The sequence below is a fragment of the Galeopterus variegatus genome, unplaced genomic scaffold (assembly GCF_000696425.1).
Source record: "Galeopterus variegatus unplaced genomic scaffold, G_variegatus-3.0.2 Scaffold2666, whole genome shotgun sequence".
In the NCBI taxonomy this organism is placed as follows: Eukaryota; Metazoa; Chordata; class Mammalia; order Dermoptera; family Cynocephalidae; genus Galeopterus; species Galeopterus variegatus.
In genome coordinates this window covers 132180-156576 of record NW_007728777.1, presented here as the reverse complement: position 1 = coordinate 156576, position 24397 = coordinate 132180, and the positions used below count along the sequence as shown (strand labels likewise).

Here is a 24397-nt window from a genome sequence, read left to right as displayed (position 1 = left end):
ACATCTGCACTACAGAGTCAAAAGTAACAGAAAAGAGAAAGAGCTACAGTCACTAATTATACCAGAAAACTCACTGCTACCTGTCTCAGGTATTTCTAGTTATTGTAAATATTTAATAAATTTCCTGCTCTCTATGTAAGAAAATGTTACTTCAGTTAGTGACAAAATTTTACTGAAAAGGGGACATAATCCTCATCTACCAATTTTTAGATACATACATGGCATGCAACTTATCTGTGATGACAAATTATGAAAGCTACTAGAAAATGCTATATTTATCACATCATAAAATCATCTTTGATAAAGAAACATAGTAAGGACTGAATGATTTACATATAAGAACACAAAAGCTCCCCCATTTATGTAAAACTAATTTAGAAGAAAATGGTATTTTAAGTCTGAATGCAAAAGCTCTTCCAAAAGCAGCTAATTTTTAAGGTAAAAATCTGCTACCATAAAATAATAAGCTTTTTACCAGAAGTTGTGGACACCCAACTTCTAGTTTCATTTCTTTTCTGCATATAAGACATTGGCAGCAGAAAAGAATTTAGAATATTAACTAAATCAAATAAACATCTAGCAGACAATTTACATTACAATAAACTAACAAAAAAAATCGTTTTTCCCACAACAATAGTATTTTTATTGTGCTGAAATCAGGTAGCAGGGAATGAATAGTTCTGCGGAACCAGTACAGAATTTCACAAAGATTTACAAATCTCTAGCCATTACACACTGAGCAGCAAAAACAAAGGTGCTGAATCCTCTTTGACCAAACTACTATATGTGTTGCAAATTTTCTGTAATTCTCATGGCTGCATGCCTTTGGGGAAAAGGTATGTAATTCTAATGAACAATATCTTCTAGTTTACAAATATTCTGAAATAGTTTGTCGGTATAAAGAGCATACATCCTACACATGCAGTTTGGACATGTTGAGATACTTAGAAATATTCATGCTCTTTTTGTCCCAATCCCCCTAACAAATTAACCTATGTAATAAAACATAGTACAAATTCTCTTTCCTATTTTGTCTAGTTGCTTATTTATATCACATGAAATACTTCATTTCTAAATAGCAAATTTAATTTTATGGTTCTGACTGCTCTCACTTTTATTGTCTTTTAAATTAATACCTTGTAACATCAAGCACTGAATTTAATGATCTTTAGCACCAAGGAGTCAAGAATATTGCACCAAAATGGGTTTACACTTCATATCTAGTTAATAAATAAGATCTTGCAACTTAGTCACAAGGAAAATATCATTCCAAAATTAAACACATTGAAAGAGAAGGATAGTTTCACAGAAATGTTTAGTGTATGCTATTTGTAAAAAAGCAAAAAATACTAGTAGATTCAAAAGTTAATATTAAAATTTATGTTAGAAGACTCCTTGATATTTTTAATTAAAATTTATTTAATTTTAAATGTTCTTTCCAACAGAAGAGGTAGGTATATTTCCACATATGAAAAATCAGTAACAGCCACAAATCAAAATAAGGAAGATTGACAGAAATGAACATACTCTTCTAATAGCAAATAAATGTAACTATTTTATGTTACTAATAAAGACATGAGTTGTTTCATGTTTTAATCAGATAATAATAGTTTCATAATATATTTCTGCTAGTAACAGGAGTATTCAAAGGCTGCCTTTTCATCACAAAAATTGTTTCCCACAGTGATTTGTGCCAAGAGTCATGATGACCTTTGAGTCATCAGACAGGATTTTACTACAATTCTTTCTTATTTTCACCAACACCACCATCGTCAAGCCTCTAAGATTCTACAGATATCAGCAGATTTTTTAAATTAAATTACAAACAAAAGGGTATATTCTGACTAGAGGTGGAGAGATTCGACTATTCTGGTCAGCAAATGAATTCTAATATGCAAATTTAAATGTATCCACATTTCCAGCTTTGGACAAGAAAATGTAAAGTAACTGATTTTAATCAGTAGGTAATGAGTAATTTACCCAAAAAAATCAATATAGACTGTGTTTCTGTGATCGTCTAAAATTCAGACTGAAAAATGAGTGAATATAAGATAAATGAAAAAATCTCATCCATTGGACAAGTGGGTGTGGACAGAGGGAGAGTTTCCAAAGTCACATAATGATTGCTTTGGTCTGGACAACATCAAGGCTAATTTTTAAAAAATGTTTAAAATAAAAACTTTATAAATAAAACATGTGGGTATTACACTTAACACTTTACTCAGTATAAAGTTTACTAGTACATAGAGCACATTTGCCTTTTCTCCCCATCCCTAAGCTCTCATTAGCCTCTGTTTTCCCTGAAATTTTATATGACATGGGAGTTTCCTCACTGTCAATAACAGTTAAGGCCCAGTTCAATTTACTCTCCTTTTGCTTTTCCATTTTTCTGCTTTTTTCCATTTTCTATCACTAGCTGCTTTTCTGATTTGTTCACACCATTTGCTGAAATACCATTCATGGCTGTTTTTCCAGTTTTTTGTTTCTTAGGTTGGTTGTACGTCCGAACATAGAAGTTAAGAAACAGACATATGAAGCTGATGGCGTAGACAATGAGAGCCCAGTGCATCCATTTGGGGAAGGGGCAGTCAGTGTAAAGAGACAGTGCTGTGTGCCCAATGGTCACATGAAACTGAACCTGAAAAACAGAAACAGCAGGAACATGTACATTTAAAAATAAACTTATCAAAGTGGCTCATTATTTGTTTCTTATAGATGGTAGACAGGTATTTGAATGAACACTATCCTTTAAAAACCAGTATTTTGATAAAATTTAGAAGATATCTGAGAGTAAGCACAAAAAGAATCACTTTCAGAGTTTTTAAAAGGAGAAAAACCAAAATTGAGATCCTTAAAATGAAATGATTTTAAATTCTGATGTATCAATAAATGAATGGTTCATGACATAAGAATTCTGAATTCTATGGTATTAACAAGGGTTAACTTTTTACAAGATTAACTTACATGATTAACTGTCGTGAGAACTTACGGCTTACAAACATAAACTCAACATCTTATTTGTAATGGGCAGTTGTGGTTTCTCTTTTAAAGTCAGCATTGACAATACTGATTATTATATTCAATATTATTAAAATAATTTATTCCATGTAAACCAGAAATTTATATCATATTAGACAACTTTTACAATTTTCCATGGCAAAAATGCAAACTTTACGAACTTCTGGTTTCACAATGGTTTTTAAAACCTGCATCACCAAAAAAGGTTGTGTATAAGGGTATGATTAAGTATGGCATCACTCAAGAAGAGCCAGGTGCAGGCTCCAACAAAACAGATATAAATAATTCATCTGCTTTTGGTCACCTCTTCATTTTCTTGGGACCATTTACTAACTATCACGAGAAATGAATTACACAAACTATATAAACAGCTTAGAAAAAAACTGAAGGAAACTTCCTGTAGCATTTTACTTACAAATAAATCCTTCATACCCAACATTCCCAAAAGTTGTGTTTCCAGTTTGGTTAGCAAGTTGTTTAGCAATGTAAAGCAGAGATGGATAATATTTTCGAATGTGATTCCACTGATAAAACTGTGTACACACTATGATTAAAGCAAATTATAATAAATTCTAAAGCCCGAAGAATAGCTACCAGGTTGGTTTTGGATTATCAGTGTGATTACAGGCTGGTGCCCAACTCTAAATGTTACACGGATACATGCATCCAGACGCTACAAGAAGTCCTACTACAGACATATGCTGAAATTTGTCTGGCCTAAAGACTAACATTTGAAAACACCTGGCTCTGCTCTTTAAGGACAGTGTTCTAGAGAATCAAGAGCGGTTTTCTGGTTCTTATTCTCTTCCTTTAGCCCACCGCTTCCTTGGCTCTCTGCCTTCTTTTCAACTTTATATTCTAACTGTATGGAAACTATTAACAAGGACTGAAAAGTGGAATAAAAAACAGAAAATTTAAGTATAAGCAAGGACAAGATGAGGAGAGGTAATAAAATTTTAAGTTAAAAAAATTGCTTGAGTAAAAAAATTGTATTATTTTTCTAGTCACACATGAATTCATGTATGTTGTGGTATGCTTATATCTTTTTAAAGAATGTTTCTCTTAGAGGATAAGTGCTGTCTAGTCTTTTGAGGACATTACAAAAGCAAGTGGCTATGACCATAAGCCCATGAAGAGGTAGGTTGGGGCCAAGGAGCCTCAACTGTTACAGCTAGAGGAGAAAGTTAATTTTTTAATAGAAAATTGCCCCAAACAACGTGGCAATTTGCAATTAATTAAAAGTCAAACATTTTCAAGATTTCACCAGAAGAAACTTTAGAAGCATTTAACTCACCAGCTGCAACATGGTTAGGTATCGTTTCCACCAGAGATACTTCTGGATCCATGGGCCAAATGCAGTTAACCCATAGTATGAGTACATAATCACGTGGATAAAGGAATTCAACTGGGCTCCAAAAAATGCTTTAGAAGAAGAAGAGGTCATTGCAAGATACAAAAAACTTGATTAGGCAATAAGTCATTGAGATATAAAATAAATGAATCCACATAATTTTCTAATATTTAATCCTGAGTACGGATTAGTAATAAAAGATGTAAGATAGTACTAATGAAAAAGCCTTCCCTTCAGATTAAGCTAGATATTTTTAAAGTTTAGATTTGGGGTTCTACCATGTAAATTAAAATGTGTGTTGTTAAATACTTTCCAAGTGGTAAATTTTCACATGGGGTACTTCAGTGAGCTTAAGTAGGCCATTATAGAAAACTGTTGCTTATATTACTTTTAATTCTACTATTCATGGGGGAAAAAGGTTATGGTATATATAAGTGTCTGAGTAGATTGCAAATATTCTATTACTGCCTTTAGATGTGTCAATACATCTATAACAAAACAGCACTTATTTCTTAGGTCTCTAAATAGTTTTAAATATGACAGCACTATACATATAAAACATAATCCATTTAGTATATATAAATTTACAGAGATATTCCAATCAGTCTAAACCAATGGCATTCTTTCTCTTTAGAATATTAATTAAATCAACATATAGATATAATAAGTAATAATTTTTGTCATAAAGTGATTTAAAGAGGCAGTTCAGATTTACTAATTTTCTTTTAAAATTACATAGTTTGACTTTTACTGCATTTTTTTTTTCAAAAGATGACTGGTAAAGGGATCTTAACCCTTGACTTGGTGTTGTCAGCACCACACTCTCCCAAGTGAGCCATGGGCCAGCCCTTAAATGTATTGTTTTAAAGTGGGCCCCCAATAATAACTTGTGTGAATTCCTCAATTGCCAATTACTATAATATGACACTGGAAAGAAGTAAGGTGAACTGTATGATAATACTTATACCCTGCACCCTCAACAGAGGAATAATCTGTTTCCAGTTCAACAATGCCAATCATCCTTAATCTACAGGCATCTGAAAAGACTGGAGGCAGATCCTAGCCAAACTGTGAATTCAGATCCTCTTTAACATTAGCAAGGCTACATAAAATTTCCTTTGAACAAGAATGAACAAGGTCAGTTAAGGCCTTTCCTAGAGCATGAGTGAGCTCTGGGCTCGGATTGAAGACGGAATCACCAGACTGAGCAGTTGTATCTTGGTATCCTTTGGATCAGAACTACTAGACCTGCTTCCCTCAAAATACTATTTTCTAGCATGGCTAACATTCAACAGACTGAGAATGATAAGTGCTGGAGAGGTTTCAGAGAAAAAGGAAATCTCATACACTGTTTGTGGGGCTGCAAATTGGTGCAGCCTTTATGGAAAATGGTATAGAGGCTCCTCAAACAATTACAGATAGATCTATCATATGACCCAGCTATTCCACTGTTGGGAATATAACCAGAGGAATGGAAATCATCATGCTGAAGGGAAAACTGTACTCCAATGTTTATTGCAGCTCTATTTACAATAGCCAAGAGTTGGAACCAGCCCAAATGTCCCTCATCTGATGACTGGATAAGGAAACTGTGGTATATCTACACAATGGAATACTACTCTGCTATAAAAAAGAACGAAATACTACCATTCGCAACAACATGGATGGACTTAGAGAAATTTATATTAAGTGAAACAAGTCAGGCACAGAAAGAGAAATACTACATGTTCTCACTCATTTGTGGGAGCTAAAAACAAACACACAAACAAATCAAGGGCTGGAGGGAGAAGAAGACAGAATAACCACAAAAATTCCTTACACTATTTCAGTCAAGTGAACAGATATGATGTGGGAGTTGGGGGTGGGGAGGGGGTGGAGAGGAACAGGTAAAAGGGCATGAAAATCAACTACAATGTATTTTGAGAAGTAAAATTTTAAAAATAATTTAAAAAATACTATTTTTCACATTTAGACTTGGTTTATGCTCATCTCTGGGGCAAATCTTTAAGTTTTAAAATGGTCACATATAAAAAGTTAAAGATTTATACTTTCTTCAAACTTTTAAAAACTAAAATGAACACAGAAACGATTAACCTTGAAAGCAAGATAAATGATAGACCAAGTCAAAATCTCAGGCTGTCCTTACTTTCCACCAAACACATTTACATTATTTAAAACATGCAGATACATTCCGGAAAAGGCTCACCTTGTCCCCCTGCAACCCACTTAATACCAATCCACCACAATGTAAACATTGTACAGTGATGATATACATGAAGGAAAGAAACTTGGTTGTTCTTCTTTCTTAGGATAAAAAACACTGTGTCCAAATACTCAACTCCTTTAGATACAAAGTACCACCACAGAGCAGCAGCTATCTGTAAAAAGAAAGGGAAAACATGTTATAAATACGAAAATGACACTATTATATGGATTTCTACTCGCTGTAAGTCCAAAATAATCTTCATCGCACAAAACATACAAGGCATTGATTCATTTTTGGCAAGTAGGTTTGAAACCTCAGCAAATATTCACAAGGAAAAAAATGGACAAGAGAGAGTCCAAAGCTATGTTCTACACAGCGCCAATAATTTACAGAAAATTTTCAGTCTGTTACAAAGGTGGATGTCATACGATGTCAAACTGCTGAATACAGAGCTGTAAACACAATCCCACTGCTATGCTTTTCAATCTAAGAAACTGAGATGTTTACTTTGTAAAGATAATTCAGTTCCTGCTTAATCTACATTATACCTCAGATAAACTTGCAAGTAAGTTTATGTAGCATCTGGTCTCTGTCAGTGTCTTACTCTCTCTCATATTAACATGTGTAACGAAGTAAATTCAATCACAGCAGTCTGTATTGCATAGTAAAATATTTAAAGTGATAAATTGAAAGGAACAAACAAAAACCAAATATTTCCTAGGTCATAAATATAATCCTGCTTACATGAATAAGTCTTTTCTTTTCCTAGGCTCTAATTAAGACACCAGATGGTGCAGAAAGATTACATTACATGCTGAGATTAAGGATTCAGTGAGAGGTGACCTCTGTGTATATGTTTTAAAATATTCTACAAGAATCCTGCTATAACAATAACCAAAACTTAACCAAGTAGTTAAGTGATAAGTGTCCTATAAACAAATAACAAATACGGCAGTAAAGAACTGAAATCCATTTATAAACTTTGTGTGTTAGGGGCTTGACAAATTCATTCATAGCCAGGCTTAGGTGTTTTAAAGTTGAAAGATCCCTTCCTCATTTTATACTTGCATCTGGTGGATGTCATAGGTTTTTGTTTGTTTTGACTTTGCTTTTGAAAAACAAAATCACAATTTTAAAGTGTGGGAAAAAAGGAAAAATATAGGCCAAATTTTTAAAAAATGTCTTGTATTTACAGGTTGGGAATTATTTACTGAGTTTGCTTGAGTAATAACACTGTTAAAAATGATAAAATTGGTTCAAAATATCCTTGAAATAGTTAACTACCCACAGCAACACTAAAGTTAATATTCAACAGTATGTTAGTACTTTAAAATAATATAACTATCACCAATAACTTTCAGAAGGAATGAGACAATGTCATATTTTTCCTTCATCTGGGCTGCTAAACTACCCCAAATTCACATATAATAATAATAATTCTCCTCAGTTTACAAATTGCATTAGATATCTTTGAATAGGCTACATACACCAAAGTGAACGTAACAATGAATACAAAAATGAATCTCAGAGTAAAATATTCATTCTACTGCATCCGATATTAGAGAGGAAAGGGGAGCAGGAGGACAGTTTCAAACACAATCTGTTGCAAATTTCAAGTTTTTCTTTTACCCGATTACAGGTTTCACAATAGCTCACTTTTTAAAGAACTCAAAATTTATGCATGTTTCTATATTAAGCATGAGAAGGAGGGTAGGTTCACAATTACCAGAGTGTTATTTTTGAATCCTTATCCTAAAAATATTAATATGTTGCTTCACCCAAGGGGGTTTTCTAAGTTTATTCCCAAAGAAAGCATATCAAATACTTTTTCCTTTCCCCTCCCCCAAAGCAAGCAAGAAGTCAGCTCTCAGCTGAGGAAATTCTCTGACAATATGCTTATCAGAAGAAAATTTTTCCTAGCCAACGAATCCAAATCTAAATCTAAAGAATCTCCCTCATTCTTTCTCAGTTACATCACAGGTTTTATTTTCTTCTTAACCACTTATTAATATGATCATTGTCTGCCTCACCACCCTCACTAGAATGCCAGCTCCACGAAGGCAAGGACCTCAGCTGCCTTGTCAGCTCTATGTCCCCAGCATCCCTCACAGTACCTGCATCTAATAGATGCTCAATAAATATTTATTGAATTAATAAAACCAACATGACTTTAGAGGTGATTTTTCATCAGTCCATAAGTCTTCTAATAGGGTAATGAAGATATGTACATAAAATGGTAAGAACATTAAAGCAATTTGGTCTTTGGTCTTGAAGAATACTGGTATTTATATTGTCCAACCCACATGCCAGAAAGCTATTTTTCTCAAGGGAAACTACTACATATTATATTATTACTACATACATTATATATAACATAAAATATACATATGCTTATATATGTTTTATGTTATATGCAATTTTTAATATGAACCACAGTATACAAGAGAAGTTCAATAAATACTCAGTAAAATAAGAAACTTTATTCTCCCTTCCACTTGAATTAAATGGTAATTTTACTAATGTAGGTGACTGAAAAATAAAATATGGTAACATATAACTAGTGGTTTATTTTTCTGCAAATACAATAAAAGCTAAATTGATAAAAAAAAAAAAACTATGAGGATACTTCAAAAAGTTTGTGGAAAAATAGAATTAAAAGATAATACAATCTTTCCATAAGTTTCTGAAGTACTGTCATAGACAAACTGTGTTACACTTAATTTCCTAAATATTGCACAGTTCATAAAACATTTGCTTTTCTTCAGACTTTCTTAACAAATGAATTAGACTCCCCTGATAAGTTTCTATTCTGGACCAAAAATAACAACAAAAATCTAAAATAATATCTTTACACAAAATATGGAACTTTTTTTTTAAGTACTGCATTCTAGTAATCCAATATATATTCACTCTCACACCACCAAATAAAAGAACATGCTGGAGGTACAAAAACAGATTTTCAGTTACGTACTTTTAAAGAAAATCATAGCTTTATTGATTCAAAACAATCCAGTAGAATTTCATTACTGTATTACAGTACATTTCTCATAGACTGGGGCCTATAAAATTAACTTCTAATGATTAACAGTATTTTTAATGTACTTACCCTGACTTCATTAACATTATTAGAATAATCCACACTCTGGCAAATATAGCTATATCCTGCATTATATGATCCCATGAATAACTGGAAAAAGAAAGCAATAATATTTAGAGTAAAGCTTTAGTAGATACTGCATTAAAAACACTAAATACAATATGCAAATTTCCAAATTATTTCAAAAGCAGAATTCTCTTAAAAAATTTCAGATGCATTAAACATTCAATTCATTGGAATTTCTAAAAGTTTCTATGCATAGATCTGTTCCATTTTCGAAATCTAAATTAAAAATCACATGTAACTTTTGGACTGAGATAGCAACTCTATCCACTTCATAATATTAAGAGAAAATTTTATTGCCATGATTCAGATATAAGGGTTATCCTGCCTTCGCTGGTCTTTATTCTTGATCCAGAACGGTCTGTATCTAGCAAATTAGGTAAAGGTATCCAAATAAATTAAATGAAAGTTTTTAAGAAGTTGAAATTCCTTAGGCTAGGTTGTCAACTGAAGAAAGACTTTTCAAAGAAGAGCTACTGTTCATTTTCCTAGCATCAATAGTTCTCTGAGATCATACAGAATTGTAATGAGTCTCTTATGAAACAAATTCCTTACGCTCTTGCAACTTAAAAAATGGCTGTAGGTCAAAAGAGTAGGAGAGAAGAAAATAAATAAATAAAATAAAAAATGAGTCAATCTAGCCTTTAGGATTTCCTTTCAAAATGCCATGGAGAATTTGCTGGTGCCCAGAAAAGTACATGATGATTAGTAGCAACAGTTGTATGATAATTAACACATTTTAGTTCCAGCTCAAAATACAATTACATTACATAATAGGATTTAACTTGAAATCAGTATTTATACATTTGCATATTTTGATCAGTTACCAAACTTGAACACTGCTGAATAAGCATTATAAATAAGTAGTTACTACTGTTTACTATGTACTAAGATATGCTAAACACTATGCAAAAATTACCTCACTTAACTCTGATCATAACCCTAGAAGGTAGGTATTTTTCCCATTTTACAGAAGAAAATGAAGCTAAGAAAAATTAAATAATTTCCAATACCAGGACAACTAATAAAGATTACTTTAGAATCCAGTCTGATTCAAAATTCCATCACATGTTCTCACTTATTGGTGGGAGCTAAAAATAAATAAATAAATTCACACATACACCAAAATAAAAAAAACTGGGGTAGAGGAAGAAGACATAACAACTGCAATTCCTTGAAGTTAAACAGAAAGGACATTGTTGGGAGGGAGGGGGGAGAGGGAGGAGGGAGGGAGATTTCGGTAATGGGCCACAATAATCAACCACATTGCATATCGACAAAAAAAAAAAAAAAATCCATTTTAAACAACTGTTCTATACTTTATATTTCATATATTTGTTATCTAAAAATGAGAAATGTCAAAAATTTTCTTTTAGAGTAGCTAACAGTTATTTGGGGTACAATATTATAATGTTGGTTTTACATATCCTTGTTTTTAAATTTCCTATAGCCATGAAGAATTACTATCGAGTGATTTTAAGAAGCCTACCTCTCTGAAGATAAAAAGGTTAAGCAAAACCATCCCAAAATTATAGAAAATGAGCACAAAGCGCATCTGAAAGGGTTCTCGGTCCTTCATCCATTTTGGACCCAGCCACACAAACAGGAGATAAAGAGTACTTATGCTTATTGTAGGCCATGGAGATTGCATCAGAGGCCAATTTTCCACACGTTTATCTATAGAGAGAACAAAATAACATACAATTCATTAAATAATACATGTTTATAAAATAAACATTTTAGGAGTTAAAATGTTTCAACTTAATTCCTAATCTGACAAACACAGATCACTATTCTTTGAGTCCCAACAAAAATACATAGTATAAAAACCAAAGAAGCAAGGCTGATTCCTGCAAGTTACTTTTGAAAACTAAGTTTCATTACTATGTCACACATCAGGTTTTATACAGAACCAAGAGAGCAAAGATAATAAATAAAACTCACTAAAAATAGAGGAGATAAGCTTGGGATGAAAAGTTAATAAAAGACTTCATAGACAGAATATAAACATTTTAAGAAAACACTTGTCTTTCTATATTAAGCATGAGAAATTTATCAGTGCCATTTCAAAGCGGCACTCTCTGTCCATTCCTAAAGCAAGTGGGAATTAGACTTATGAGATATGGGCTAAAGGAAGCCACTGGCTGGAATATTTCTAGACACTGAAGGTAAGAATGCAGCTATTCTTGAGGGATTAACTTAGCGTTCGTTATAATTCTGTAAGTTATTTCAATGATAATAATATTCAAGATATTTTTCAAACTTTTTCATCAAGAGTATGCATCTATTTTATTCCCCATGAACAACCAATCTGTGTGCTTTTCTCTGAAGCTATAATTCACTTAACTTACATAAGTGTAAATATATATAACAAACACATTAGTTCATTTAAAATGAATTGACTGCCCATAATATTCAAGTATGCAACCCTGAATCAATCTTACAATAGAATGTAAGTAAAACATTTCTAAAAGAAGCATCATAATGAAATAAAGGACTAATAAAAATCCATCTTTTAATACATTATAAGAAGATACTAATTTTTATATTTCTAAAAGCTAAGTTACATTTAAAGTTTGCTAATCTAATGTTTAGTTTATTTTTGGCAATGCAAAACACTTTTATACTCTATTCTGTGGAAAATAATGTATTTTTAAAATAGTAAAAGAAAATGTTTTTTAGCCAGTTCCTAGAACCCAGCCTAAATAAATTTAACTTAATTGCTGATTACAATACCCCCCCCCCATTTAACATCATTTTTACTAAAACTACATATGCAAAAGGATTCTGGATTAGATAATTAGGTCTTAAAATGCCTTATGTAAAGATAAATGAACCTGTTTCTATACAGTGTCAATAGAAAATAAGATACGAAACACAAAATACGTTTAATCAGATAATCTCCAAAGTTGGGAAGTGATATAATAACTATGGTTTGAATAAAATCAGAGTTGTTAAACAGGTGAGATAGTGACCTGAAATAAAAACACATATGGGAACAAAAAATCCAGAAAAAATGATTTTATCTCATAGTTTACAAAGGAGGTCTACTACTCATGGAAATTATGGTTATATTACTCAAATCAAACATATTCCAGAGTTCAAAATAAAGGAAAATATTTGAAAGAAAGGAGAAAGGGAGTAAACCTCTCACAAGGAAGAAGTGACTTAAAGGATGAAGAGGTTGACTTCTGCTAAAGGCTTTGTGCCAAACCATGCTCTTCTCAATGACTGTTCACCTTTCTTTAATGACATTTTATCCTTCTATGTTAAGTATCCTTTTATTACCATATTTTTCTATGCCAAAGACCCCACCCCCCCAAAATACGAGATGCTTATCTACTTAGGTCTTTATTTTTCTATATTATAGAAAAAAAGATTTAGATAAACTCTTCTCTACAAACTACAAGGCAGATACTGTTTTTTCCATGAGATGGATACAAAGAGCAAAAGTATTCTGTTAATGGATAATCTATGCAACAAACAAAGATAAATTCACCTGTCAGGAGATTTTACTTTCTAACATCATGGATTATTTCTCACTCCTATTATTTCTCACAACATGCAGAATGCCTATAGACTTCGATGGAAATTGTGAGCAGCAAGTACAAAAATAAGAGAGAAATAGGTCCAAAAATTTTCCAGAAGTTAAGAGTAAATAAAAATACTCATTCTTTTTGATGTATAGTGTGGTATGCTGTATTGTTCTCTCATTGAATAGAGTAATTTGAAGAGAGGACTACCAAAGAGAGGGTAAGAGACACAAGAAGCTGAAGATATTACAATACGAAACACTAACACAGGCCAATAGAAGAATGAAAAGGTGGAGGGAAATAGATAGGAAATAACAGCTATAAAAGAAAGCACACAGGACTTATCAGTAAATAGACTGGCTGAGTTCTAAAGCTGGTTCTAACACTGGCACTGCTATACTATGCACAGGACCCTAGGGGCACAACCTCTCTCACTTCCCTCATCTATGAACCCTGAAGGGGAGAATATAAACCGGGTTAGTGCTTCTCTAGCTGTAATAAGAAAAATAATCACCTGGGTTGCAGACTTAAAAGGCAAGTTCTTATACAGTCGGTCTGGGATGCAGCCCATTACTAGGAAGACTGTGCATTTTCTAGGAGGTTCCCAGTGATGCTATGCCATTATTCCATGGACCACCCTTTGAGCAGTAAGAAATTAGATGATCCTTTAGGTTCCTTTTAACTTCTGAAAACTGTCACTTTTAAAAATAATAATTAGGAGGAAGAATGGATTGAAGGTGAGGAAAACTGGATCAAGAAAGTTTTAACTGGTCAGAGGACTCATTTTGCGCTGCCAGAGCAAACACCTGTACATGTTTTCTACTCCATTACAGCACTCATCACACTGTCCAGTGACCTTCCTTTAAACCTAATCTCCCTGAAAGCAAGGTCTGGGTCTTTCATTCTTGTATTGCAAGGCCTATCAAGGTATCTAAACATTTATTTGATGAATAAATAAAGTCGATGATTTTTCCTAATAGTCCTTTATTCTCTATCCCTTCTGCCAAATTCAACAGTACCTTTATTGTTACTCAAGGTTTCTTCAGTGTCCAGCAAACTTTTCCTACAGCTCTTCCCAAGTCCTCCTGTATGTTGGCATAACAACTTTAACCTCAAGTGAACAACACTTCAACCCAGTATTTAGTGAGTAAGTGTGTGCTCCATAAGGCTCAATGTTCTTTATTTCATTGCTTACTCGAGGGGAAAAAAGCAATGCCTTCGTTTCTTTGCCCAACAATGCAAGTCACGCATTCATTCAGCAATTACTTAATAAATCCCCATTTTTGCCACATTTCACACCATACCCCCTTCTCAAATTAGCTCTTCCAGTTCACGCAGCTCAGAGAGCTCTCAACAATTCCACCTCTTACAACTATTATGGAAGTTGTAGTAATTATCAGCACCTAAGCCACAGTGTAACAACTCCTATCCAAATATTTGCATGAAATTTTTCTATATATTTACATATCATTATACAAGTTATATGTGTCTTTATGTATCTGTTTGCATTAATATTTTCTTTAGAGTTTCTGACAGGAATAAATATCCTACACTTCTTTTACATGTTTCCTTTTCTACTAAAAAAAAAAAAAGACTGTGCCACAATAGTGCCATACAATGATATGAAAACTTACCATTACTAACAAGTGCCCCTAATTCTTAAACCAAAAAATGTTGGAGGACTAAAACACTAAAAAAGGTCATGAATACTAAAGCTTCATATATTTTACATAATCTTTGAATACATTAAAATAATATACTTCCCCCATTTTCATTAACTAAAATGTTTAAATAAACATTTTAAAACTAAATTAAATCCTCTATTCATTTTGGTTACACTAAATCCAAGTGTAGGTTATATATATTAAAGTGACAGAAGATATATTTCTAGCATGTTGTTAATATCCTAAAGCTACACAGTTTTGGGTGGAATTCCATACTATAAATTTACTAGGAAAAAAACAAAAAATCAAAATTCTATTGAAGCCCTGCCCCTTCTGCCATCACTAAAGTCAAATTCTATCATCAAAAAGTACCAAGATCCAAATGAGCTCTATGTAACATTCTTGGGAATTCTCTCTTTGGAAAGCTTTTGGGGGGGGGGGGGATCAAAAATGGCACAAATATAAATTGACCCGTAATTAGTTTTTCAAATTGTCTTATTTTATATTTTATACTACTAATATGTTTATTACCACTATATTTATATCTTCATGTCTTAATGATTCTGATCTTATTTTGAGTCGATATTTATTAACAATGTTAAGTCTTTCATGTTGTCACATAAACCTATAACTAAACTAGAATTGCAAAAGTTTAGATTTTGAAATGATCCCTTCATCTTAAAAATGAGATTCAGAGAGCTCAAGAGACTTGCCAAAGAAGGTAAAGCAAGAGCCTCCTGTATCCTAGAAGCTATTCTAGTACTATTCAGTCATCATACACATTAAGTTTAAGAAAAAAAGTTTCCCATCAATTTCTTTGCAAATTACAGATACATACATTATACTTTAAGATTGTTCCTTCAAGGAAAAGAAGAGAGAACTATAAAAGTTCCCTCAATAGAATGACAAGAGATACTCAAAGGAGCCCAGTTGCCCACTTTATTAATTAGGTGCTGCATCTTGAAAGACCTGGTCAAGGATCACACATGCTCTGGAGGCCATGACATAAAGTTGGGGGAAAGGACTAAGGATGTCTAGCCTGGAAAAGAGGAAGAAGGCTCATCAAATATTAAGAAAAGTTACGAGAGATGAGATTTATTCTCTGTTTTCAGAGGGCAAAATTAGAGCCAGTGAGAAGTTGTCAGACAGAATAGGGCTAGGCCTGTGAACCAAACTGACTCCATTACCCCGCCCCCCGCACATGATTTCCCCATGGCCTGCCAAGATAAAACAAACTGAGATAAGAAGGGAACAGATATTCACTCAGTTGTAAAACCCCTCTCCAAGGCTTATTTATCATAATTGCAAAAATTACAGATTAACCCTAAGTCTCCTTTAGGAATTCCTGCATGTGCACAAAGCTTCAAGGTGATTGCTACAATGACCCTCCTGAACTGACTACGAAGAACACCACCACCATCTTGGATCTACTGAGCAGGTGCAAGTACCAAAGCCGTAACTGAGCATGTGCCCATGATGCAACCAGGAAGAACAGAACGGACCACCTCTAGTGATGCTGGCCTTCACCCTTTAACTCCTTTCCCTACAAAAGACCCTGAGAAAAGCTCCCCTCAGAGAGCTAGGCTTCCTGTAGCTACTCCCCTTATGCATAAGTCTATCTCCTCTTTTAATAAAGTGTTGCTTACTTTACTGCTGGGTACATTGTTCATTTCTATGACTTTGGGACCCAAGAGCCAATTAGGTAACAGTAGGCCAATTAGGTAGCCAATTAGGTAGCCAAATTATGGTAACAGTTATAGGAAAGTAAATTTCACCTAAATTCAGAAAAATTTTAACCACTGGGTCTTTCCTTCTGTATGTAGAAGGAACTGTCTCCTTTGCTAATGAGTTCCTTATCCTAGTTTTAAACTAAATTTAAGCAAACCTAAAGCCAAATATTATAGCAAATCAAGCTCAGGAGCAAAAGACTTTATTTCACTAGTGAGAATTACTAAGACACATAATCCCTTCCAGACCCTTAAGGGTTAACTCTTTCTCAGGAAATAGTTGCCAATGAGAATATTTTGACTGTTTCATAAAGCTCATGCCAAATAGGATTGATTTGTTTATAAATATTAATGTGGTCAGCAATCACACAATTTTATCTATATTAAGAGGCCACAAAATAGTTATGTTTGTCAAAACTCATAAATTGTTCACTAAAAAGAGTCAATTTTACTATGTGTAAATTATACCATTATAAAAAATGGGGTGGGAAGTGGAACAGTCCATCTGAAATGGGGTTCCCTTAAGCACCCTCCACCAATAGGATTTTATTCTTAATCTGATTTGTATCTTAAGATCACTTAGGATTGTGGAATAGACAGAACAGACTTTGAAGTCAGACTCTACCTCTTTGGAGCTAAGTGATTTGGGGCAGGCTACTTGGTTCCTAACCTCTCAAAGCTCATTATCTATTAGAGGAAAGGACAGACACGAAAACTCAATTGCTATGCAGCATGATTAATGCAGTATCATGATGAATGCCTTAGGTACGGTGTCAGGACAGAAAAGGGAGAAAGGCATGCTTCAAGAGCAGACACTTGAAGTTTTTCTCAAGGAAGAAAAATTTGCCAAGCAGATGGGTAGGGAAAATGATCTTTTTTCAGAGGGCAGAATTAGAGAGACCTACTAAAGTTCTTTAGTAGAATGACAAGAGATACTCAAGTGAGAATATCTGAACACTCTGGGAGAATGTAATGTATAAACAGCTCAGAAGCAAGAAATAAAACACTTACCATGGTAACTAAGCAGGCCTGAAATAAAGAATATATACAAGGGAAGAGGGCAGGAGATTCCTTAGGGGTCTTACAAACTATGCTGAGGAGGCCAGAACTTATCATGTAGATAATGGGGAAATATCTGATTAGTTTTGGCTTTTAAATGATGCTGTGGTGGCAGTGGGGGAATGGACTGAAGGGGAAGGAGATATGTCAAGAGGCAAGGAAACCAACTGAATTGGCAGTTCCTAAACACCCATCTGTTGCTAGACTGCCCACATAAGAATCATGTGCTTATTAAAAATATAGATTCCCAGGCCCCACCCCAGTCCTACTGAATCAAAATGTCTGCAGGTGGGGCCCAGCACTATGATGTCAAGGTTCCTGGGTGATTGTGATAGGAAGCCAGACACGGAGAACAGTATACCACAAGAGTTGATGGAAATCTGGACTCAGGGGCTGTACTGGTGATGGACGGGATACGCAGATATGAAGGTTACAAGTGTAAAATCTAGTCTCGGTGACAGGTATGGATGTGAAAGGTGAGAGTAAAAGAAAAGTTCAGGATTCCTTCCAGATTTCTGGCCTCACTGGCAACATAGTCATTATCCAGGACAGAGCATCCAGGAAGAGAAACCGATCTGGGAGGAAATGATCAAATGAATGTTCAACATCACATGTTTGAGGTACATGCGGGACACTAGGTAGAGATGCCTAGTAGGCCCTGGAGCTGCAGGGGAACTGCCAGGGCTTGTGGACACACAGAGGAGTCATTGACAATGAAACTCACATCAGAGTCTAAGGTCACAAGAAAAAGAGTATATAGCATGACAGAATAAAATGAAAAAGGATTGAACCGGGGGACACGAGGGAAGAGTGGGTGAAATGGCAGGAAATCAGCCAGAAAAGCAGGAAAGGAGAAAACGGCATCATAGAGACCAAGAGGGCAAGATGTTTTCAAAAGGACAGGGCATTCTTTTCATTATTTTTGTCTTTTAAATGAGGAAATAATTACCTCATAGGGTTGATATGTGATGATTAAATGAACTAAATTATGTGACAGTTGCTAGCACACATGGATGCCACAAAGTCATTCCCTTCTGTTGCACTCAATTCTCTTCCCATTCCAAATCTTCACAGAAGCAGACCTATGTCAGGAATAATCTAAGCCCTTCCACTCAAGCCCTTCAATGTCTTCTAGGCCTTTTCTTCCTGATCAAAGAGTTCTCTGGGTTCTGAATATGGACTCTCAAATAAAATTACCAGCATTAGAATCCTCACTTACCAGCTGAATAAACTCAAGAAGTTACTTAGTCTCTCTGGCCTTATGGATGGTAATAGGGTTGTTGTGAGGACTAATATGTGTATAGTGTCTGACATAGAGTAAGAGCTCAATAAACGTTGGCACTGTTACTATTACTGACAGCGCTCAAACCACCAAATCCTCCTCTCTCTTCCAAGAGAAGAGTTAAACCAAATTAAAGAAAAACTACCATCAATAACTAAACTTAGGAGAAGAGTGTACACTGAGAAGACAGGACATTTTATAACTCACATACTAGGAAGACAGAATATTTTACAACTGTCTTTATCCAGGAGATCAAATAACATAAAAATTCTCACTAAATTTCTAAGTTAGGCAGAGAAGCTGTTTTTTAAAAACTTTTCTTAAAGATAATATAAACAATATTTTAATAAAGAAAAAAATACTTGTAGTTTTCAAGTAACCCAAGTAATCTCTACTAACATACAAACAACTGTAATTAACACAAAAAATTATCACTATTATTATGGATTGAAATGTGTTCCCCCCAAAGTTTAATGTGTTGGAGACTTGGTTCCCATAGTGACAGTGTTAAGAGGGTGGGAAATCCTATTATGGTAATTTAAAGGTGGTACCTTAAAGAAGTGATTAGATTGTAGAACCACACTATCGAGGAATGTATTAATAATGGTGGTTAGGGGCATGGTTCAGAGAGCTTTAAAATGAGAGCACATGAAGACTCTCTGCTCTGCCATTTCTGCCATGTGAGACCCCTGGGTCACTGTTGCCACCACCAAGACCCTCACTAGATGTGTTCCCTGAACTGTGGACTTCCCAGCCTCCAAAATTGTAAGCAATAAACATCATTTTTTTTACAAAATATCTGGTTCCATGTATTCCATTATAAGCAACAGAAACATACTAATACAGAAAATTGGTACCAGAGAAGTGAGGTGTTACTTATAACAAATACTTGAACATGTGGAAGTGGCTTTGGAACTGGGTGTTGAGGAGAGGCTGGAAGAATGTGAAGGAACAGGCTAGAAAAAGCCTAGATGATGGTGAAAGTTTAGAAAAGAAGAAAACCAGGGAAAGTTTGGAATGTTGTAGAGACTGGTTAAATGGTGGTGACCAGAATGTTTATGGAAATATGGACTATAAAGACCATTCAAAGAAGGTCTCAGATAGAAATGAGAAGGAGCTTATTGGAAACTGGGGCAAAAATCGTCTTTGCTATGAACTGGCAAGGAACTTGGCTGCATTCTGCTCATGCCCAAAAGCTTTATGGAATGTGGAACTTAGAGATGTTGAACCAGAGTATTTGGCAGAAAAAATTTCTAAGCAGCAAAACATTCAGGAAGCTGCATGGCTGCTTTCAACAGCCTACACTGAGTTGTGGCAGTAAAGGCATGACATAAAGCCAGAATTTACAACTAACAGGGAAACACTGTAAAGACTTGGAAAATTTGCAGCCTGGCCATGTGATAGAGAAGCAGAGAACATTTTCAGGAGAAAAATACAATGGTGCTAAGAAGATTAGTACAAAACAAAGAGATTATCAAGAGAAGGGGAAAAGGTCCTGAAGGCATTGCCTCTGGGGTCAACCCTTCCATTACAGGCCCAAAGGCCTAGGGAGACAGAATGGTCTTGGGGAACAGGTCTGAGGTACCCTCCACAGACTCCCTGCCCAGGGACACCTCAGGATGCTGCTCCCCACTGTTTTGCTCCCCAGTACCCCAGCCGTTTTGGCTGCTCCTGCTTTGGCTAAATTGGCCCAAGGTGTGGCTGGACCTGCAGCTTTGGAAGATGCAAACTGGAAGCCTTGGCAGCATTCATGTGGCATTAGGTCTGCAAGCTTGTAGAAATGCCAGAGCTGTGAAGGCTTGGAAGCCTCCACTCCAATTTCAAAGGATGTCTGGTAAAGTCTAGGGACCCAGAAGGAGATCTGTCACAGGGGCAGAGTCACCACAGATAGCCTTTGCTACAGCAATGGCAAGCAGAAACGTGGGGTTGGAGCTGCAGCAGGGAAACCCCATCAGTACCATGCCCAGTGGAGCCATGAGAGCAGGACTGCCATGGAGATCCCAAAATTGCAGAGCTACCATCGTGTACACCAGCCTGTGGGAACTAAAGCATCACCTGAGACTAGGAAAGCTATAGAAGTGGAGCTGCCTGACGACCAGGAAATCCAATTCCTGCACCAGCATGTAGAGGACATGGAACATGGAGTCAAGATACATCATTTGCCAGCTTTGAGATTTAATGCCTGCCCTGCTGGGTTTTGGACTTGCTAAGGACCTGTTTTCCCATTTCTCTTGGCCTATTTCTCCCTTTTTGAATGGAAATATGTACCCTATGCTTGTCCCACCATTGTATCTTGGAGGTAGATAACTTGTTTTGTTTTCACATTTGGGACTGTGAACTTTGGACTTCTGAATTGAAATGAATTAAGACTTTAGGGAAGAAATGAATGTATTTGTATGTGAAAAGGACATGAGTTTTGGAGGGCCAGGGGCAGAATATTATGGATTGAACTGTGTCCCCCCAAAAGTTTAATGTATTGGAGGCTTGGTCCCCATTGTGACAGTGTTATGAGGGTGGGAAATCCTATTATGGTAATTGAAAGGTGGTGCCTTGAAGAGATGATTAGATTGTAGGACCATACCATAGTGAATGTATTAGTAATGGAGGTTAGGGGAATGGTTCAGAGGGCTTTAAAAGGAGAGCCCATGAAGAGTCTTTTCCTGCTCCACCATTTCTGCCCTGTGAGTCGCTGTTTCCACCACCAAGACCCTCACTAGATGTGTTCCCTCCACTGTGGACTTCCCAGACTCTGAAACTGAAAGCAATAAATTTCATTTTCTTACAAAGTACCAAGTTCCATGTATTCTGTTATAAGTAACAGAATCAGACTAATACAACTAAGTATATCAAAACAACTTCTGTTCAAATCTCTAACAGTCCTACTTTTTTTGAAAGGCTGATTTCTTTTAAGGCTGTTTGTAGCTCAGGATTTCTACTAGTCAAAATGAACTATCTTCCCCATGTAGTCTAAGCTAGTAAAGTTTTACTACCATCTCCCAAAAGAAAAATTAGTACAATTTTTGAATTGTAAAACATCTAAATTTCTAAAGGAATTAAAGAGAAAGAACACAAGATTACAGTAGCTGGGGAAGTCACAAGGATCAGAGGCAGCTTGATACAGGGATGAGGGACAAGACTAGTTAAGAAGAACTGGATTCTAGTTCTGGCTACTGTTTTCTAGCCCTGGCTACTGTTTTCAAGCCCTATGACTGTGAACCTGAAATTCTCTGAGCCATCATTTCTTTGTATGTAAAATGGGGGTGATAATAAGATTATCCAAATAACTGCCCTTTGATTTAGGTAAAATGAACAATCTTTACTGATCAATATAAGATGTTCCTAGAAGATATACAAAGTCCTTGTTAGGGTAAAAAACAATGAAATGCTCAATGAAAATACATGCCATCATTTTGCTTTTAACTTAATAACTTAAGCACATTTAAAAATTCTTCTTTTGGGGCCGGCCCGGTGGCGCACTGCTACAGTGCGCCGCTTGAGAGCGCGGCGGCGCTCCCGCTGAGGGTTCGGATCCCACATACAGACCGGCTGCTCACTGGCTGAGCGAGGTGCGGGCGCAACACCGAGGGTTGCGATCCTGTTGCCGGTCACGAAAAAAGACAAAAAGGAAAAAAAATTCTTCTTTTTCCATAATAGTACATAGTACTAGATTACAAAAAAAATGAGTAATATTCCATGCCCATGCTACTCAAAGTGTGGTCCATGCACCAGCAGGAAAGTTTCACCTGGAAGCTTACAAAAAATGCAGAATCTCAGGCCTTACTCCAGAACTACTAAGACAAAATCTGCATTTTAATAAGATTCCAAGGTGATTTACACATTAAAGTCTAAGAAACACTGCTCTAGTCTACTCAGAAATGTGAGCCTACTTTATATAACATATAACCAAGTCATAAAATAAATATTTAATTTGTTCCTAGATTCCCCTAACAGCAGGACCTTCACACAACAGGACAAAATGGGGCAGTCATGTGATACACAGTCACATGCCACATAACAAGTTCTCTGTCAGCAAGGGACCACATATATGACAGTGGTCCCATGAGATTATAAAGGCTATACTATATGCTTAGGTGTGTAGTAGGCTATACTATCTAGGACTGTGTAGGTAATCTCTAAGATGTTGCCAAAACGATGAAATCGCCTGACACATTTCTTAGAATGTATCCCCGTTGTTAAGCACTGTGTAACTGTACTCTAGAAATAAAACACAAATTCTAAAGGTGGTGGGTGAACGACGGTCTGGTCAGTTTCCTATTTAGTCAGAATGATTAACTGCAGAAATTTTTGTTCTAACCCCCTATATACGCAGGAAAGAGGATGTAAGATTTGGGTTTGGAAGAACACTTGGATGAACATAAGGAACAGGCAGCTTTTGCAGAATGTAGAGGGAGACAAGGCAGAGGCTGGGCTACAATACTGAAAACAGGTCAGAGTACAAGGGGCAGACTGGAGGGGATGGAGACCTCCAGGAGCAAGGCAGGAGTAAACTGCATGTTTGGAGGTATGAGGGAGCAGATGGCCCAAGAGTAGTTCAACACAGGGTTAGAACAAAAGGGTAAAGATGTTTTTATCTAACTCAGTAGTGTAACAGTCACCCAAGAGCCTGAAATAATGCAGGGGGAAGTTTAAAAGCAGAGGAAAAAAGAATTTTGGGTGCAAGTTTGCCTGAAGTTAGAAAGTGAGAGAAATTACAAATTTTCCCATAGAAAGCAAATAAATAAGGACAGATTCAAAAGCTGTAAAGGATATTATCCCATTTGTTTATTTTTCCTTTGGTTGCCCATGCTTTTGGGGTCATATTCATGAAGTCTGTGTACAGCAAAAGAAACAATTAACAGAGTTAAAAGACAACCAACAGGGCCAGCCCAGTGGCGCACTGCTACAGTGCACCGCTTGGGAGCACGACGGCGCTCCCGCCAAGGGTTCAGATCCCACATACAGACCGGTTCCCGCTCACTGGCTGAGCGAGGTGCGGGTGCAACGCCGAGGGTTACGATCCCATTGCCGGTCCCGGTCCAGTACGGGCGCGACACTGAGGGTTGCGATCCGTTGCCGGACACGAAAAAAGACAAAAAGGAAAAAAAAAAACAAAAAACAACAAAAAAAGACAACCAACAGAGTGGGAAAATATTTTTGCAAAATATACATCTGACAAGGGATTAATATCCAGAATATACAAGGAACTCAAACAACTTTACAAGAAAAAAACAAGCAACCCAATTAAAAAATGGGCAAAAGAGCTAAATAGGCATTTCTCAAAGGAAGATATATGAATAGCCAACAGTCATATGAAAAAATGCTCAACATCACTCAGCATTCGGGAAATGCAAATCAAAACCACACTGAGATACCATCTCTCCCCAGTTAAGATGGCTA

The 24397-nt window shown here is 35.7% G+C and overlaps 1 protein-coding gene across 1 annotated transcript in view; it reads right to left on the bottom strand.

Moving 5' to 3' along the window:
• Window positions 1-619: 619 nt before the first annotated feature.
• The window catches only part of ELOVL4 (ELOVL fatty acid elongase 4), a 32989-nt gene continuing 9211 nt past the window's right edge, over window positions 620-24397 (bottom strand). The window contains exons 2-6 of the mRNA XM_008582565.1: window positions 11225-11412; window positions 9682-9762; window positions 6576-6747; window positions 4313-4440; window positions 620-2638 (exon numbers count right to left, since the gene is read on the bottom strand). Coding sequence (XP_008580787.1) covers window positions 2363-2638; window positions 4313-4440; window positions 6576-6747; window positions 9682-9762; window positions 11225-11412 — 845 coding nt within the window. The 3' untranslated portion in view covers window positions 620-2362. The remainder of the gene's footprint in view (window positions 2639-4312; window positions 4441-6575; window positions 6748-9681; window positions 9763-11224; window positions 11413-24397) is intronic.